General features: G+C 35.1%; 1 protein-coding gene across 1 annotated transcript in view; it reads right to left on the reverse strand.

Moving 5' to 3' along the window:
• MALRD1 (MAM and LDL receptor class A domain containing 1) overlaps positions 1–20,489 on the reverse strand; it is a 694,737-nt gene that overhangs the window by 660,938 nt on the left and 13,310 nt on the right. Inside the window, exon 2 of the mRNA XM_011972480.1 lies at positions 10,807–10,947. Within this exon, the coding sequence (XP_011827870.1) occupies positions 10,807–10,947 (141 nt within the window). The remainder of the gene's footprint in view (positions 1–10,806; positions 10,948–20,489) is intronic.

The following is a 20,489-nucleotide window of genomic DNA, read 5'->3' on the forward strand; positions in this document are numbered from 1 at the left end:
CAAAATTGGTTCCACATATAAAAATCAATCAATACAGACACCATATTGATCAAGTAAAGAAAAACCACACGACCATGACAATAGATGCAAAAAAAGATATGACAAGGTCTTAACACTCTCTTATAATAAAAGAAACACTAAGCATACTAATTATAGAAGGAAACATGCTCTGCTTGATAAATGGCATATATAAAAAATTTACAGCTAATATCATACCTAATGGTAAAAGACTGAAAAAGATTCCCCTAATAGGAAAAAGACAAGGCTGTCTGTCACCACTTCTAGTCAACATTGCACTGGAGTTTCTCTCAGACAATTAGGCAAGGAAATAAAATAAAAAGCACCCAGAATGAAAACAAAAGTAAAATTATCTCTATTTGTAGATGACATGATCTTGTATATAGAAGATCCTGATAAACCACCAAAAAATAAATTAATTAAAAACTATTAGAGCTAATAAGTTGGTAAGTTTATAGGATATAAAATCAATATACAAAAACCAGTTTCATTTCTATACACTGGCAAGGAACAATATAAAATAAAATTAAGAAAAAATCTCATTTAATGTTGCCTCAAAAACAATAAAAGACTTAGGAATAACTGTAATAAATAAAAAGCAAGATTTGTACAACAAAAATTTAAAAAATACAATGTTGAAAGAAATCAAAGAAGACCTAAGTAAACAGAAAGACATGATGCATGATAGGTTGGAAGACTTAATATTGTTAAGCTGACAATAGTTACCAAATTTATCTACCAATTCAATGCAATTCCTCTCAAAATTCCAGCGACCATTTTTGCAGAAATTTGCAAATTAATACTAAAATACATATGGAAATGGAACAAACACAGAATAGACAAAAAAATCCTGAAAGAAAATAACAAAATTATAGGACTTACTCGTCCCTAGTAATTTCCTTTCAAACTACAGTACACGGCTGCAGTAATCAAGAAGGTAGTGTGGTACTGGCATAAGTATAGGCAGAAAGATCAACGCAATCGCATTGAAAGTTCAAAAGTAAAACAGTACATCTATGAATTTTGACTGTGTTAAGATAATTCAGTGGGGAAAGTATAGAGTTTTCAATATATGGTGCTCAGACAACCGGATAGGTACATTCAAAAGTGGATACCTCATACCATATTAAAAAATAACTAAAGATGGATTAAAGACCTAAGTATAAGATATAAAGATATAAACTGTTAGAAGGAACTATAGGTATAAGTCTATGACCTTGGATTAGGCAATGGTCTCTTAGATACAACACCTAAAACAAGAGCAGTTATATAAAGAAGTAAATAAATAAATAAGTAAGTACATAGATAGATGTACTATGAGAGAGAGATGGACGATGAGTAGACAGATAATTAAATTTGACTTTATCAAAATTACACATGCTAGGACAGTAGGGGCAAGTGGCATTAACGGAAGATAGATCCTTAATTTTAGGCATGATCTAAAGGAAAACAATGAAAATAGGGGTAAGAATAAAAAAAATTAAACATATAAATGAAAAACTAGAGGAACTGGAACCATGTAAAAGAGAAAAAAGAAAACCCAGGGATTTTCCCGTATATCATACCATTAATTAGTGTTTAAGGAGAATCCAGGTCTCTAGATGACTTTTATAATTGTTCCTCTTTACCCAGTAAAAGGGAGATTTTACTCAGTGCAAACGTTCATTATTAGCAAGAATAGACAATCAAGAAAATATAAACCTTTCTTTCCCTAAAAATTTTGAAAATTAGTGTACTCATTTTATATTGCTTCCATAACAAATTACTACACACCCCGTGGCTTAAAACAACACAAATGTATTATATCACAGCTTCTATAGGTCAAAAGTCCAGGCATGGTGTGGTTTAGCTGGTTCTTTTCTTCGATGCACAAAAGGCTGAAACAGAAGTGTAGGTTGGCTGTGCCACCTTCTGAAGGCCCTGAGGATGAATATGCTTTCAAGTTCATTCAAGTGGCTGGCAGAATTCAATTTCATGCAGCCATAAGAATTCAATTCCACACAGCCTTAAGACTGAGATCCCTGCATCTTTGCTGGCTGTTAACCAGTGATTGTTCTCCACTTTTAGTGGCCCCTGTATTACTTTCTTGTGATCCTCTTTCTTCATTTCCAAAGCCAGCAATGCAGGTCAAGTCCTCAAACTTCAAATCTCTCTAATCTTCCCTTCTGCCTCAGTTCTCCTGCCTTCCACTTCTGCTTTTAAGGGCTCATGTGATTACACTGAGACCACTTGAACAGTCCAAGATAATCTTGTGATTTTTGAGGTCAGTTGATTAGTAACCCATTTACGAAATCTCTTCACACAAGTGCCCAGATTAATGTTTGATTGAACAACTAGAGGATAGGAAATTGGGGTGGGGTGGGGAGGCGCAGATTTTATAATCTGCCTGCCACAATTACGTAGACAATAATTTAATTCTCTTTTTCCATTTGCAATATACCAAGGTATTGATCAAAATCTGTAAAGCTTAGCTAAAGTAGTTTGAGTCTCTGTAAGCTTCCTGGACTAATTCACTTGTAAGATACTTAAAAACAAATTACCGTTCATCATACTTCCCAGAGTTCATATGTAGGTAATTGACATCTATTGGGTACATTCCAACCAATTTCATTAGTAAAGTATCATGATCACACTCATTTGACAGAATCTCATTCAAATGACCCTCAGATCATGGTTCAAAATATGCATCTTCTGAAATTTGTAATATTTTAATTTTAATATACTATTATGGGATTTTTATGTATTTCTGTTGAGCATGAATTTTTTTCAATTGTGTCTAAATTAATTTGAAGAATATATCATCTATAAATTCAACAAATAATCAAGCCACCTGCCTATAAAAATAAAAATTGCCAAATGAAAAGCAAATGATGCATAGAAAAATATATCTATTTTTCAATAGAGAAATTAGAGAATATATCATTTTTAGCTCTCATCAGTACTCTAAGATATTTGACAGCTTGACTATTAATATTATATTGCAAAATTTCATTGATATGGTATCAGTTAATTCAAATAAGTAAGTTGTCAAGTATGACATATAACTCTGAATTTGAAATAAGTGGAAAAATAGAACAAATATATTATCCAATACACAAAAGATGTCAAGATTGTTGAGGGACTATGAAAATCTCATATAGTTCACCCATTTCAAATTCATGTACACACACAAACAGACAGACATCAAGGACCTTGGCAATATTAACTTAACAATGAAAGAATTTGTGCAAGAAACTAAAGCTCTCTTGAAAATACTGCTTGAGGCAGAAGGGATCCTTAAGCACCAAATATGCATGTCCTTGAAATTCCTTACACTATTCCTCAACCACTGCTATTATATCCATCAATGTCCCTCATTTCTGCTGCCTGGTTGGACAGTGGCAGAATACGACTGTCAACCGTGAAGCGGTTTGGGTACAGGAGGAAAAAGAAGGCAAGGAAACAGTTCAGGTGAGCAAAATCAGTAACCTGTGGATGACACAATTCTTGACATTCACAACATACACTTTGAGCTCATCTTCTTTATTTCCAGTCATTTCTAGTCATAGTAGACTTCTATGTCATCGCCTGAGCACAGCAACTATCTCCACCTCGTCCTTACATGGTTCTTTCCATTTGAAATATCATTTCTCTCATCTCTCCATCCATTGAACTACTATTCATGTTTCAACTATTTTCTCAAATGCTCTTTCGCTTTCTGGAGTCAGAATTTGTCTCTAGTCTCAGAGAAATTTATTCAAACCCATATTTTGTATCTTGTTCTTTCTCCCAATAAGTAATTGTTTTATTCCCAAACATGTATCTCAAAGACATCACAAACACCTTGATATATAGCCTGTAACTTAATACAGGTTGAGTATTTCTTACCTAAAATGCTTGGGACCAGAAGTGTTTTGGATTTCAGATTTTTTCAGATTTTGGAATATTTGCACATATATTACAGATGGGATACAAGTCTAAACATAAAACTCATTTATGTTTAATATACACCTTATTCACATAACCTGAAGGTAATTTTGTACAATGTTTTAAAATAATTTTGTGCATAAAAAAAAGTCTCTGCACATTAAACCATCAGAAACCAAAGGCGTCAGGTACGGAATTTTCCACTTGTGGCATCATATTGGCACTCGAAAAGTTTCCAATTTGGGAGCATTTTGGATTTCAGATTTTTGGATAAAGGATGATAAACCTGTAGTCTTTATTATCTTAACAACATTATCATGATGTCTTACACTGGAATTAATAAAAGCTTTTGCATTGAAATTAACAATAATAATAAGCATATATAAATCTAACAACATAAATATACATATGTAATAAATTTTTATTTTAATAATTTTACCTTTAAAATAACACAACTACCATACTAAAAATGGGGTAAGAGGTCTGGTGTGGTGGGTCACGCCTGTAATTCCAGCACTTTGGGAGGCCAAAGTGGGCAGATCACTTGAGGTCTGGAGTTCAAGACCAGTCTGGCCAAAATGGTGAAACCCCAACTCTAATAAAAATACAAGGATTAGCCGGGCATGGTGGCACATGCCTATAATCCCAGCTACTCAAGAGGCTGAGGCAGGAGAATAGCTTGAATCCGGGAGGGGGAAGTTGCAGTGAGGCGAGAGCATGCCACTGCACTCCAGTCTGAGTGACAGAGTAAGACTGTTTAAAAAAAAAAAAAACAGGGTAAACGAAAAAAAGACACTGTAATTCCATTTCGTTAACACATCTTGTTTGTACTCTCAGTACAAGTAAGCACTAAACATATTTATTTTAAAGAAAGAGGACTGACTACTGTAACAAAATTTCCCCCTTAATTGAAAGTTCAGATACATGTTTAAATAATAGCATAATAAAGCTGATTCTGATACAGAAACAAAGTTTGCTTCACTTATGTTTGTTATAAATGTGAACACTGGGCACTAAAATTAAGATTATAATGTATCTGTGTTCTTAGAGGAAGAATTATATTCTTTATTCATTTATGTCCAATACTGAATAGTGTCAGACATAAAATGCTCAATTAATGTTTATTGTGAACAGACCCAGGGGCAGCAAACTATAACCCACAGACAAATCCATCTGCCACCTAATTTTGCATATCCTACAGTTAAGAAGCATTTTTACATGTTTAAATCATTGAAAAATTCAAAAAATATATTTTAAACATGTAAAAATGATATTAATTATACATTTCTATGTTCATAAACAAAAGGTTAACATAACACAGCCATGCTTAATCTTTATGTATTGTGTATGTATGACTATTTTTATAGAGTAGATGGCAGGGTCGAGTTTTTGGGATATGGACCATATGGCCCAAAAAGTCAAAAATATTTACTATCAGCCCTTTCAATGAAAAGCGTGCAGATGCCTGGAATAGATGAGTTGTTCAATGGAAATTTCTCAGATTACAAACAACACAGATGCTCCCAAACAACATCTGCAAAGCACATACATTGTATCCTTGTCACATTGTGAGCTTTTAAATGCGTACGTGCAGACAAGAAAACAGTTGCTAGTTGCTTTTTTCTAACTCTTAATATATAATCATAAGTACGTGTAAATGGTTTATGTCTCTATCACCAGATTGCAAGTTCACCAGGGACAAGAGCTGAATTCTTGTTCACTTTTATATCTTCAGGTCCTGGAAGAGCATGTGGAGCAATGCAGATGTTCAGTAAAGAGTTTTCAAAGTAAATATAGAAAGGAATGAAAGGACATTAAATTTTCACTGATTTAAAAATAAACAGATATTCAGACCATAAAGGCTGCAGAAACATAATCTAGAGAGTGAGAATGTGGGATTCTTGTCTCCCTGTTTGGTCTTTTACAATTTCTTCTTAATAAAAGAACCCAACTCAACCTGTATGTAGCAGAGCCTACCTATTACTTAGGAGTGGATTATGGCTAAGTTTCCCTTCAGAAAGGGCAACATAGAGCAGCTTAGGGGATGCTGGTGTTCACTCAGTTGGGAAAGTCAGTGATTGACATAATGACTACAGTAGAAAAACAAGAAAAATCTATAAGCTGGGACCACAAGAGTACTTTGAGATAAAGAGAGGAGGCATTATTTTTAACGGATAGGGAACTTAGGTGAAGGGATCACAGCAAATTCCATTCTGTCAGGCTTTGGCATAGGGTCCGGCTGCAGCTGCAGGTGGAGTGCAAGGCTAAAACTCTGAGAGAAGGGCTGCTCTCTCCTTGGCCTGAGGAACTAGGAAGGGAAACCTGGAATAGCCAGGTATGACCAAAAAAAGAGAAATTTTATAAAGAAGAGAGCCAGAAAAAAATAATAAAAAGAGTGCCCCAATGTTCTATGAATAATCTCTGTCCAAGTCTCTGGCCAAAACGGAAACCTGTATGTGCAGGGAGCCCTTCTAGCAGCTAAGCCTAGAGGAATTGAATTGATATTTGGACTGCTGCCCAGAGCAGAAAAAAGTTTGTCATTTGAGGCTAGACCTGGTGACTCATGCCTGTAATCCCAGCACTTGGGGATGCTGAGGCGGGATCACCTGAGGTCAGGAGTTCAAGACCAGCCTGGTCAACATGAAGAACCTCATCTCTACTGAAAGTATAAAAATTAGCCAGGAGTGGTGGCGCATGCCTGTAATCCCAGCTACTCGGGAGACTGATGCAGGAGAATTGCTTGAACCTGAGAGGCAGAGGCTGTAGTGAGCTGAGATCATGCCACTGAACTCCAGCTTGGGCAACAGAGCAAGACTCTGTCTCCAAAAAAAAAAAAAAAAAAAAAAAAAAGTTTGTCATTTGAGTCTATGCAACTTAATCACTTGCTTAAACAAATTATCACCATGCCTCAAAAAAAATACAACACATCCCAGAGCCTCCATTCACACATGCAGGATAAAACTCAAAATTATATGACAAAGAACTAGGATGACATAATCACACATGGGAAAATGTAATCAGCAGCAGGTAAATCTGAGATGATGCACACAAGGATTTTAAAACTCCCAACATAATTATGCATAATGAAGTAAGGGAAAATATTCTTATCATGAATGAAAAGGTAACGGAGAAATTTTTATTTTAACTAAAACAACCAATTAAAAATTTTGGAACTGAAAAATAGAGTGCAGGCAATCCCTGACTTATAATGGTTCCACTTAAGATTTTTCTGCTTTATGATGGTGCAAAAGTGATATATATTCGGAGGGACATAACCACTCTATTTTTCACTTTCAGTACAATATGCAATAAATTACATGAGGTATTCAATATTTACTGTGAAATAGGCTTTGTGTTAGATGATTTGACCCAACTATAGGCTAACGTATATGTTCTCGGCAAGTTTAAGGTAGGCTAGGCTTAGCTATGATTCTCAGCAGGTTAGGTATATTAAATGCATTTTCAATTTATGATGGATTTATTGAGATATAACCCTATTATAATTTGAGAAGCATCTGTAGTTGATTTCTTTTTAATCACTGCATAGGATTATCAGTAGAATGAAGATAACAAAGGAAAAAAATCACAGAACTTGAGGATGTATCAATTGCAATTATGCACTCTGAAAAACAGAAAACAAAATCAAAATATATGGTGAAGCCTCATCTAACAGCCTGTTAGACTTACAGATGATTGTAATACAAAAAGGAAATGAAAGAGAGAATGGGTCAGAACTATTTGAATAAACAAGAGCAAAATACTTTTCAAAATTGGCCGATAGCATACATTTCAGATTCAAGAAGCTTAGTTAACATAAGTACGATAAAATTTAAAATGCTTATGCTGAAATCCAACAATAAAGACCAAATTTTGAAAGCATCAAAACAACAGATATATTACACACAGAAAAAAATGAAATTGTGGATATCACATTAGAAACTAGGTGAAGACAACAAAATAATGTCTTTAAAGTACTAAAAGAAAAAAAAGACCATGAAAAATTATATATTCAGCAGGAATACATTTCAAGAATGACGGCAAAATAAAAACATTTTGAGGAGGAAAAACTAATATAATTTATCCTTAACAGAACTGCACTACAAGAAATACTAAAGGAGTTTCTTCAAGCTGAAGAGAAATGATACCAGAAACAAATTCAGATAGTTAGAAGAAATAAAGACTGCTGCAAATAATAAATATGATAAAAGAGTATCTTCTTCTTCATTCATTTTAATGCTGTCTAAAGCAATATTATAACATTGATTTGTAGGGTTTATAATATGTAGAGATTATAGACACAATATATGTGAACACTGTAGAACAAAATAAAAATATCAGATGCTATTTCATAGTGTACATGTTTCATAATATATGAATTTTAGATCTAACAATGGATCAGAATAACAAAAGCTCTAATATCCTCATTTAAAACTGATTGTAAATGCCCAAATTAGAAAATAATAATTTGTGGCATAATGGAAAATATTTTTTCAAATAAATTATTTTTTAATCTTTGATAGACTTAAAGTGAATTATACATTAAAAAACCCCTTTATCATCTTTAATATCAGCTGAGCTTCAGAATTACTTAAAACTTTCATATTTGTATTCCTATCTTTAAAAGTAGTTTTACCATCCTTACAAAGATGTATTTGATTTTGTTGTAGTACTACTATTTTATCTAAATGCAATGTTACATTGTTTTAAAAATTAGTACTACATTTTAACCATTCTTTCCCTGAGCTTTACTAGATTTCAAATATCGACAACAGTGATGTTTTTAATGTTCTAATTGATTCTCAAACTTGCCACTCAAGGCATTGATTACATAATGAAAAATATAATTTTGGAGCACTGGCAAATCATTTCAAGAGTAAGTTAATCAAAAATTTGGTTAATACTTATGAAATAAGAATTTCTGAGTAAAGACAGGATTCAGACCATTTTTCTATAAATATTTTCCAACAGCTATTATCTACAGCCAGAACACTTGCTTACTTAAAATTATTGCTAGAGAATACTTACATGTTAACATGTATTGTATTAGTAAGAGATGCATGACTATTACCAAAGTTACCAGCCTTCAATTAGTTATGCAGGCAATATTTTGTCTCTTTTTCCTATGCAGCTTGCATTATTATTATCTTTGTTTTACAGATGAGGAAACTGAGACTACAAAACTAGCGGATTGACAAGGCTGGAATTCAAACCCATCTAGTCTGATTCCAGAGATTTTAAGTCAACCCAGATGATATCGTTCTATGGCATCTGCCTGTACAACACCTCAGTTTTGATGTGGATTGTCCCCATTTTATCTCTTGACTAGGCAATCAAAAATATGCATAAAAAAAAAAATGAGGGAAAATGGCAGACAGGAAAGAGAGAGAGAAGAAAATTGGGAAGCACAGTGTCTTCTGAAGTTATTTAACTCCGCAGTAAGGAAGCAAGCAAGAGGCATTCAGTAAGAGCCATCAACAAACAAAAGCCTAGAGTAAATAAATATGTGCTGTGAAAAACCTTCTGAGTAAAAGAAAGAAACAGAGGAGAGGTACTAAAGGAGAGACACATGGAATCAGCCATCTGTAAGACTGCAATGGCCGTTAGGTTGGGAGCAAGATTCACTGTCACCATCTAACATAACTAAATCTGTAATAAAAGTTTCCTATGTTGCAGTTAGTGCTTGTTACTATTTGTGAGGCTGGTCCCTTTTTGGTAATAAAACTGGCTGATTCCTAAAAATTGTTAGGAATTCTAAACAAAAATAATTTTTGACATTAAAGCCAAACAAATTAAGAAACTCCATCTTATCAATGTAGAGGTAAAATTAGCAACACCAAAATTATTCAGAAATGGACTAAACATCTACTTTTTTGAGTGCTGGGTTTTCTATAATAAGCTCTATCCACAATTTCTCACGTAGTTCTTAACCATCCTAAAAATTTAGCATCATTATTTCCTCTCTTAAAGTTGTGAAAAATAAGGTTCAAAAATTAATTTAAGATTTTACAGCTAGGAAAGGACAGACCAGGGAGTCTAATCCACATGTGTAATAGTTATGAAAACTCTGCCAAACTAACATCAAATGCCTGAATATTTGCTTGTTTCAAATTACCTCTAGGGTAATAACCATATTTTAACATTAATTGAATTTATTTGAGGGAAGTATCACTTATAAAAAATAACTAGCTTTTAGTTGTGCCAGGAAATGTGTTCCTTCTTTTCTTAGCATGTGTAAAGCCATCAGATGAGGGCAGGCATGGAGTCCATTTTTGCTCTCTAGTACATCTTAAACACCCAGTACCTGATGTTGAATGAATGGAGTTCGTTAGTTAATAAATGAAAAAGTTTCTGGCTCACTCCAGAGCTACGTCAAAGTCCACAGAGCAGTTCAGCAGAGCTTTCCAGTCAACTTGATTTAACAAGTGGTACTAGACAGAGCTGAAACCAGTCCAGCCAAAAAAAAAGAAATTTGTCAAATTAAGCTGTGTATATTGTCCCAAAGCTAAAACCAGTACAGCCAAAATAAAAGACATTTGACTGTCTAATTAATCTAGGTATATTTTCCCATTTACATTTTACAATTTCCATAAAGAGTAAGAAAAACTGGAAAATTCCAATTATCTAAATAGGCCCATTGGAATCCCAGGAACCCAATTATGAGAATCCGATGTGACATTTTAAAATCATAAATATTTTGAAACTGGTTAAAGAATGTATAAAATTGGGCATTTTAACTACTAATATGTAGTTAGATTCTACTTCCCTAATTAAATATTTGGGGGGAAAGGAAGAAACAGAGGTGGAAAAGAATGAAGAAGGAAGGGAGGGAAGGAAGGAAAGGAGGAAGGGAGAGAGGTGAGAAAATAAATTTAAAGCATTTACCAGACACATCACCATTGTGATCATAAAACGGAGGTGATAGACTGGTCATCCCATTTCTCTTTGTCCAATGAGGCTGCAGACTCTGATCTTCAGTCATGTTACAGAGACCATCCTCAAAATCACATCTTTCATAATTCAAGCCTAATAAGAGAGAAGAGAAATTGGTTTTCACAACTGTGTTTGGCTTTTTAAAAAATAAGACAATAGCAGAAAAATAAAGTTTAGCAACAAATGACAAACGTAAGTTAACATAAGAATTATTCCTTACAAATCTAAGTCTACTTTATTAATGCAAAGCTTTTCATGCATCCAATATTCTAGTAAGTTACTGCAACAAAAAACAGTGTGTTCAAATAGAAAGAATGCCACACGACACAGGGTCAGAAGACTGAGGACCTAATCCTGATTTTGATTCTTACTGAGTGTCTTAGCTTAACTATTCAAACATAGCAAGCCATTCCTTTACTTGCAAAATCAGAACAATAACATCCTGTCCTGTGTCTCTCAAGCAATTGCTATAAAGATCTACAATACAATACAAATAAAAATGCAGTTGGCCCTCCATGTCTATGAATTCCTCATCTGTGGATTCAATCAATGGCAGATCAAAAATATTCAGGAAAAAAATGCATCTGTACTGAACACATACAGATTTTTTCTTGTTATTTCCTAAAGAATACAGTATATCAACTATTTACATAGTGTTAATATTTACATTGTCTGAGGTATTATAAATTGTCTAGAGATGATTTAAAGTATACAGGAAGATATGCATAGGTTATATGCAAATACTACATCATTTTATATCACAGACTTGCTATCCATGGAGAGCAAGAGACCATTGGACTTTATAACTCTTAGGTACCATAACATATAAGGAATTATTATTAAGGTTACATCTTAAAACTCAACTTCCATCTTCATGCCATGCAGGCATATCAGAATTTCAGGTTTTGGCAGATCAAATCACAGAGACCCCGCTGATGAAAACTCAACCATCAGTGGCCGAGACATACTCCTGAAATTACGTACAGCACCTCATCATTGAATCTCAGTGTTTGAGGAAAGTTTAGTGTTTTAAATCACAACAAAGACATTTCTGACTCTTTCTCTGGGTGATCTAAGAGGCTAGGGAGAAACAGAAGAATTCAAGCATGTGGTTGTTCCCAATACCTACCCATGTAGGGCTTTATTCTATTATCCAACGTCTAAGAATGTCACATTCTAAAAATAGATGATCTCAACCACAAATGGCCCCTCCCCAGGTTGTGGTCCTCAGCAACTGTAAAGATGGTCCTTTTGAGGTAGGAGAATAGCAGGACTTGTTTTATGGTCTCAACCCTGCTGACCAAAATAGGATCTGGTCGAGTCAGGATAAAGTGAAGAAGCTGGCAGAAACCAGCAGATGGCTACAGAAACAATCCCTAGCTGCTCTCATTGCTCACTAGCATAAGACACTCCTACCAGTGCCATGACAGTTTGCAAATGCCATAGCAATGACCCAAAGTTACCACTCCCTTTCTAGAGTTGTTTTTTTTTTTTTTTTTTTTTTTTTTGAGGCAGAGTCTCGCTCTGTCGCCCAGGCTGGAGTGCAGTGGTGCGATCTCGGCTCACTGCAAGCTCCGCCTCCCAGATTCATGCCATTCTCCTGCCTCAGCCTCCCGAGTAGCTGGGACTACAGGCTCCCGCCACCACGCCCGGATAATTTTTTGTATTTTTAGTAGAGACGGGATTTCACCATGTTAGCCAGGATGGTGTCAATCTCCTGACCTCGTGATCCACCCACCTCGGCCTCCCAAAGTGCTGGGATTACAGGCTTCAGCCACCGCGCCCGGCCTCTAGAGATTTCTAAGTAGCCTGCCCCTCACTTTGCATTAACCTACTCCTTGATTTGCATGTAAGTAACAATGGGTATAACTACAGTTGCCAACACCCCACAAGCATGGCTCCAGGTGTACTACCTATGAGTTAGCCCTACTCCACATGAAGCAACTACAATTCAATAAAAGACTGATGTTTACCACCACCAGCTTATCTGTGAATTTTTTTTTTTTTTTTTTTTTTGAGATGAAGTCTCATTCTGTCACCCAGGCTAGAGTGCAGTGGTGCAATCTCAGCTCGCTGCGACCTCCACCTCCTGGGTTCAAGTGATTCTCCTACCTCAGCCTCCAGAGTAGCTGGGATTACAGGTATGTGCTGCAATGACCAGCTAATTTTCTTTTGTTTTGTTTTTGTATTTTTAGTAGAGATGAGGTTTCACCACGTTGGCCAACCTGGTCTCCAACTCCTGACTTCAAGTGTTCCACCTATCTTGGCCTCCCAAAGTGCTGGGATTCCAGGCATGAGTCACCATGCCTGGCCTGAATTTTTTTTTTTAATTTCCACAATTCACGTGTAATACTCTTGTTGTAGCCAATATATGTTATATAATGATTTGTTTTCCTTTCCCCTTCTTTTAACCTTTAGTGTAGAATAACATATTCCACAGTAGTAAAAAGGAGCAAAGGATATTCTCCTAATTTCTTTAATCCTCTTTTCAGCTTGATTCAGAGTTGCCTAACAAAACAGCTGTGTAAAGTTATAAGATTACTACAGTGAGCTTGGAGAAAGTAGAAAGAACAAACTTTAAAAAACAGTGGAGATTTTATACTTCCTGTTCCATCACCAGAGCCACTTGGCTTTGAGATTTCAACAGTCTTTTTTTTTTTTTTTTCATTACTTGAACAAAACTGTTGCAGAATGTGGCTTTGAATTGCTTTGAACTTGAACTCTGCATCTGCACAGAAGCAGGCCTTGAGCATGATTTTAATAATTGTTGAACAATTAACTATATATCCAAAGAGCTGCCCTATGACTCTGAAACTTCTTTAAGTGAATTCTTTCCTGAGTGAATCCAAGAACCCTCCCAGGCTAAGCCCTAATTTCAGCACTCACCTGCATATCTGCATCACTCTGACAAGTTCATTCACTTCCTGACTAGTTGCACTAGCTGTAGCTGGAGCAAATATGCTGGTTCATAGTTAAATAGTGCTTGGCAACCCAGTCAAAAGAACATAATTTTCATTTCATCCTATCACAAAACAATTACCTCAATAAAGTGCAGCAACGAGGAATCTTATTATTACAGAATACCACTGGCTGGCAAAATATTTCAAAATAAGGGACCTAGGAGCAAAATCCACAAAACAGGCCACTGGTAATGAGGCTTGTATGTCTGTGGGTTCAGTATCTGTGGATTCAGCCAATCACATGCCATGAAGCCTGCTTCCTCGCCATGGCCTATTTCATTAATTTTACTCCTAGATCCCTTATTTTTAAAAAATTTGCCAACCAGCTGTATTGTATAATAATAAGAAGAATCCTCATTGCTACAATTTATTGAGGTAATTATTCTGTGCTGAGATTCCACTTGAAGTAACTTATTTCTTATGAAACAAGAAGAAAGCCTCATGAAGCAAGCCTGTTCTTCCATTTTAAAGATGAGAAAACTCAGATGATGTCTTACAGACATTAAGTAACTTGCTCAAGATAGACCAGCTAGTGGGTGCTAATGTCAAGAACAGAACACAAGTTTTTGTACTCCAGAACCATAGCTCTTAAAGCTCTCCTCTGAGGCATAATTATTAATCCACTGTCCCATTTTTATTACTGAACTAGAATTAAAGCTGTATCAGAGCTCCTAGTTGGCCTAAGGAAACTAGTATTTCCAGATAGAGTTGATGTCATTCTCTTCAAAAGCAAAGAAATTCTATTAGTCTATGAATCACACTATGATTAACTACACAATTCCTATAAGGCCTTGGACATACTTAGGATAGCTGGAATATCCAGATTATTACCTTATAGACTCCTAATTATCCAGGGAATCTGATTGAACAAAAAAAGGAACTAAATTATATAGTCACTTGTATATGTGTTTGTGTGTATGTGAGATTCAATTAGCTATGCATGTATTGACATAAGTATGTATCTATTTTCAAGTTTCTTTTAGTTCTCAACAATTTTTACAATGATCTGATTATAAAATATTCTAAATTATTTCATCACCATATTTCAACAATTATGTGTATGAAAGGTACACACATTCTCACACAGGTGGTCAAACATTTTTTAAATACCAAGAAATTTTCCTGCAAAAAAATTACTTAGTTGATGTCTGTTTGCAATGTTCTTTGTTTTTTTAATACACAAGATAATGATAATTTTTTAGTGTAAGAACCAGAAAAAAAATAGCTAAATAAAATATTTTTTCATCAAAATAGTCTCAACAGGGGTTCTTTTTGCTATAAAATGAATCCAATGGGCACAGGTTTTCAATTAATTTTTAGCAAAAAAAGCAATCCTGAACATCTAATAACTGCCAGATGACTCAAAAATACATCAGGAAAATTTTCTAAATACTCATTTTCCCCAGTAGAAACTGCACATTTTAAACAATTCGAATAATTTTCCTTGAATTGTGGCTGGTTTACCTTTAAACTTCATATGCCACACAATCGCATTCAAGTCTGAAACTATCTGCTGTAATAAAATCTGTCACCATGTAGATGACAGCCATCACTAAATAGTGTGAAGTAATAACGCCACAGTTGGACCATATAATGAACAATTAGGAGTGCTATACAGGAACTTATCAGTAGAATCCAAGTTTCTGGACTTTTTGAACTTGTGCAATGTATCACTTTTTTTTCAATTTTATAATCCCAAAGGTCAGATGTACTGCAGTCAAAGAGGGAGGATTGGAAGGTTGCTTGGAAGCCACAATTATCTCCTGAGTTGGGTTCCACACTGTCAGATTCTCTCATTAAAGAACCACTAAAGAATTCCTCCTACTTTTGATCTTTAACACGATAATGGAAAGAAAAATATTAAATAATATGCCAAAGCGACAGTCAGCTTGGTGCATGCTTTTGAAAAAATGTGAATGAATAAGATAAAGTTTCCTTTGTAGTAATGGTGAAGAAACTCAGATAATCCAGAACTCAGGATTAACTCTGGAAAGTATGGTCTGGGTAAAGCATCACAACGTAATGTTCTTAGAAGACAGAACACAATGTAAGAATTATGAAAAATCTAGCAAAATTATGAAAAATCTAGCAAGGGAAGAGATGAGATAGAAACCACACTTATTTCAAAATCTTCCCTGGGTCAATATTAATAATGTACATTTCTCCTCCTCCTACAGGTTCTATGAGGCACAGTTGCAGTCTTCCCATCAGAGTCCTACTCTTTTTTTTATTATTATGGTAAAATATACATTACATAAAATTTACCATTTTAACCTTTTTTTTTTTTTCTTTTTTAGACAGGGTCTTGCTCTGTCACCTAGGCTGGAGTGTGATGGTGCGATCGTGGCTCATTGCAGCCTTGATCTCCCCAGGCTCAAGTGATCCTCCCATCTCAGCCTCCCAAGTAGCTGGAACTACAGGTGCACACCACCACACCTGGCTAATTTTTTGCATTTTGTAGAGATGGAGCTTTGCCATGTTGCTCAGGCTGATCTCAAACTCCTGGGTTCAAGCAATCCACCAGTCTTGGCCTCCCAAAGTGTTGGAATTACAGGCATGAGCCACGATGCCTGGCCCATTTTAACAATTTTTAAGTGTAGAGTTCTGTGGTATTCAGTATATTCACATTGTTAAGCAACCATCACCATCATCTATCCCCAGAAGTCATTCCATCTTGCAAAACTGAAACTTCGTACCCATTAAACACCACCTTTCCATTTCTCCCTCCTCAACCCCTGGCAACCACAATTCTACCTTCTGTCTCTATGAATTAGAGTATTGTAGGTAACTCATATGAGAGAAATCATACAGTGGATGTTTTTGTGTGTGTGTGTTGCTTGTTTCACTTAGCATAATGTCTTCAAGGTTAATCCATGTTGTAGCACATAAAATGTTGTTTATCCATTCATCTATCAATGGACACTTGTGTGGTTTTCAGCTTTGGGCTATTGTAAATAACGCTACTGTGAACATGGGTGTACAAATACCTATTCAATTCCCTGCTTTGGTTTCTTTGGGGTATATATCAAGAATTGAAATTGCTATATCATATGGAAATTCTATTTCTAATGTTTTGAGGAATTGTCATCTGTTTTCCAAAGTGGCTAAAACGTTTTACATTCCCAACAGAAAAGCACAAGTGTTCCAATTTCTGCAAATCTTCATATATACATTATTTTCTAGGAGATTTTTTGGATGGTTATAATAGCCATCACAATGGGTGTGAAGTGGTATCTCATTGTGGTTTTTATTTGTATTTCCCTAATGATGAACAATGTTAACTATCTTTTCATGTGCTTATTGGACATTTATATATCTTTTTTGAGAAATGTCTATTTAAGGTCTTTATTCATTTTTTAATGAGGTTATTTGTTTTTGGTCGTTGTTGAGATGTAGTTCTTTTTACATTCTGATATTAATCTGTTATCAGATGTATGATTTGCAAATATTTTCTACTACTCCGTAGATTGCCTTTTCACTCTCTTGATACTGTCCTTTGATGAACAGAAGTTTTTAATTTCAATGAAGTCAGTGTATCTGTTTTCTTTTGCTGCCTGTGCTGTTGGTGCCATATTGAATATATCTTTACCACATCTAATATTATGAAGCTTGTCTCCTATGTTACTAAGTTTTACAGTTTTAGCTCTTATATTTAGGTCTTCAATCCATTTTGAGGTACTTTGTTGTATATGGTATAAGGTAAGGGTCCAACTCCAATTATTTTGCTTGTGGCTACCCAATTTTCCCACTACCTTTGTTGAAAAGACCGTCCTTTCCCCATTGGTCTTGGGTCCCTTCTCAAAACTCACTTGACCATATATTTGAAGGTTTATTTCTGGGCTCTCTATTCTATTCCATGGTCTAGATGTCTGTCTTTATGTCAATACCACACTCGGGTACTGTAGCTTTTTAGTAAGGTTTGAAATCAGGAAGTGTTAGACCTCTTTCTTATTTTCCCAGGTTTTTGTTTTTGTTTTTGAGGTCCCTTGAGATTCCACATGAATTTTAGGATAAATTTTACTACTTTTGGCCGGGCGCGGTGGCTCAAGCCTGTAATCCCAGCACTTTGGGAGGCCGAGATGGGCGGATCACGAGGTCAGGAGATCGAGACCATCCTGCCAAAAAAGGGAAAACCCCGTCTCTACTAAAAAATACAAAAAACTAGCCAGGCGAGGCGGCGGGCGCCTGTAGTCCCAGCTACTGCACTCCAGCCCAGGCAACAGAGCGAGATTCTGTCTCAAAAAAAAAAATTTTACTACTTTTACAAAAGAAAAATTATTGAAATTTTGACTGAGATTGCACTGAATCTGTAGATGGCTTTGGGTAATACTGAAATTTTAATAATATTAAATCTTCCAATCTATGGACACAGAACATCTTTTCCATTTATATCTTTGTAAATGTCTTTCAACAATGACATAGTTTTCAATATAAAAGATTTTTGTCTCTTTAGTTTATTCCTCAGTATTTTATTCTTCTTGATGCTATTGTAAATGAAATTGGTTTATTCATTTCAGACTGTTCGATAGTGTACTAAAATGCAACTGAGTTTTGTGTGTTTGTTTTGTATCCTGCAACTTTGCTGAGATTTTTAACTAGCTCTGTTTTTTTTTAAATAGAATCTACATTTAAGATCATGTTGTCTATGAATAGAGATACTTTTACTTCTTCCTTTCCAATTTGAATGCTTTTAAATTTTTCTTGCCTGATTACACTGTCTAAAACTTTCAAAACTATGCTGAATAGAAGTGATAAAAATGGCCATTCCTGTCTTGTTTCTGATCTTAAAGGAAAAGCTTTCAGTCTTTCATCATCAAGTGTGATGTTAGCTGTGGGTTTCTCATATATGGCTTTTATTATGTTGAGGTGGTCTCCTTCTTTTCCAAGTTTATGAGTGTGTTTTATCCTTTTTTGAGGAAAGCTATGTGATATAATTTGGATGTGTGACCCCTCCAAATCTCATGTTGAAATGTGATCCCCAGTTTTAGAGGTGGAGCCTGGCAGGAGGTGTTTGGGTCATGGAGGTGGATCCCCTATGAATGGCTTGGTGCCCTCCCCACGGTAATGAGTGAGTTCTCACTGTTAGTTAACAAGCGAGCTTGTTGTTTAAAGGAGCTTTGCACCTCCTCCTCTCCCTTGCTGCCTGTCTCACAATGTGGCACATCTGCTCCCCCATTGCCTTCTGCCATGAATATAAGCTTCCTTACCAGAAGTCAAGCAGATGCTGGTGTCATGCTTCTACAGCCTGCAGAGTCATGTGCCAGATCAACCTTTTTGTTTTTTAATAAATTACCTAGTCTGAAAGATTCTAGAATAGCAATAGAAAATGGACTAACACACTATGTATTACATTGTCACAAAATAGTACATACAATTCATTGTATTGTTCTGGAAAACCATTTCCTTCATTTAGATAACATACAAAAATATTTTCATAAAGAATAATTTCCCTTACTCTCAATTAATGTAAAAATTAGCGGCCAGTTCCTGAAAAGAATGAAATGAATCCAAAATATTCCAATTAAATGAAAGTAAAATGTCATAATTCTCAAGAGTAAATGTCAATTAAAGACCTACTATTTGGCTTGGTGATTTAAAAGTATTAACTAGTTTTTATCAAGGATATATTTGTTATCATTTACATTGAATTAATTTTAATATTTTCATTGACACATAAACAAGAAAAATCCTAAGTCACAAAGGTATACTATAGTGAATTAAGTGAGTACTGTTAAAGTTCACACCAGAATTATCCAATATTCCTTCAGCAGGATTCTTGTCATATATAGTTGCCTTTATCCTTAAGTCTTGAGAACATCTTTGGCAAGGATTGTGTCATCAATGGTATCTATATCAGTGAAAAAAGGATTACCAGACCATGTTTCAACTTTATTATTGCCTGATGATTCATAACCTTCAAAGGAGGTCTTCAGTGTTTGCAGGTGTCTGATGATATTTGCAGAAATATTAACAAGGTATAGCATTCACTCCAGCTTACAGCAGTATTCACTCAAGTATTAGAAGTGTCGTATAGCTGTTTACAAATAATTCTCTATTCCAGAGTAGCTATTTGGCCAGAAGATGTAATGGCTTTTCAGTAGTCTCTGCAAGGATAAATACAGGGCCCTAAACAGAAAGTTTAATCTTTTGCATGGACAAATTTTTCATTAAGCTAATTCATGAACAAATGAACTCCTGTCATTTTTTCCCCAAATAGGTTTTCAATTTCTCTCAAAATAAGTAAAATTTCTTTTCCAAATTCAATCAAGCATTTCAAGACCTACCCAGTGGAAAGTCACAATTATTTCTGGGTAGTAGAGAATATTATATTCTATTCATATTTCTCTGATGGAAACTTATTTAAAAACTGTGATTCAAGGTCTTTGCTGTCATAAATTTGATAGCTTTCACAACAGAATGCCAGGCTTCTCTCAGAATTCCTAGCCAAGCTTAAAGTGTCAATACATACATGAAGAAATGATATTTAGTTACAAACATTTTTGCTTATAAGCAGAAAAATGTACATGGGATGACAAGCATGGCAGGAGAGCTATCTATGCACAGGTATGGGCTCAGAAGACATTTGCTTTGGAAGAAACGATTCACCATTTGATGTTGCCAGGTGTCTGAAATCTTCAAAGGGAGCTCACAAACTGAATATTCTTCTTGTGTGAC

The sequence above is a fragment of the Mandrillus leucophaeus genome, unplaced genomic scaffold, assembly GCF_000951045.1.
Source record: "Mandrillus leucophaeus isolate KB7577 unplaced genomic scaffold, Mleu.le_1.0 Scaffold1295, whole genome shotgun sequence".
In the NCBI taxonomy this organism is placed as follows: Eukaryota; Metazoa; Chordata; class Mammalia; order Primates; family Cercopithecidae; genus Mandrillus; species Mandrillus leucophaeus.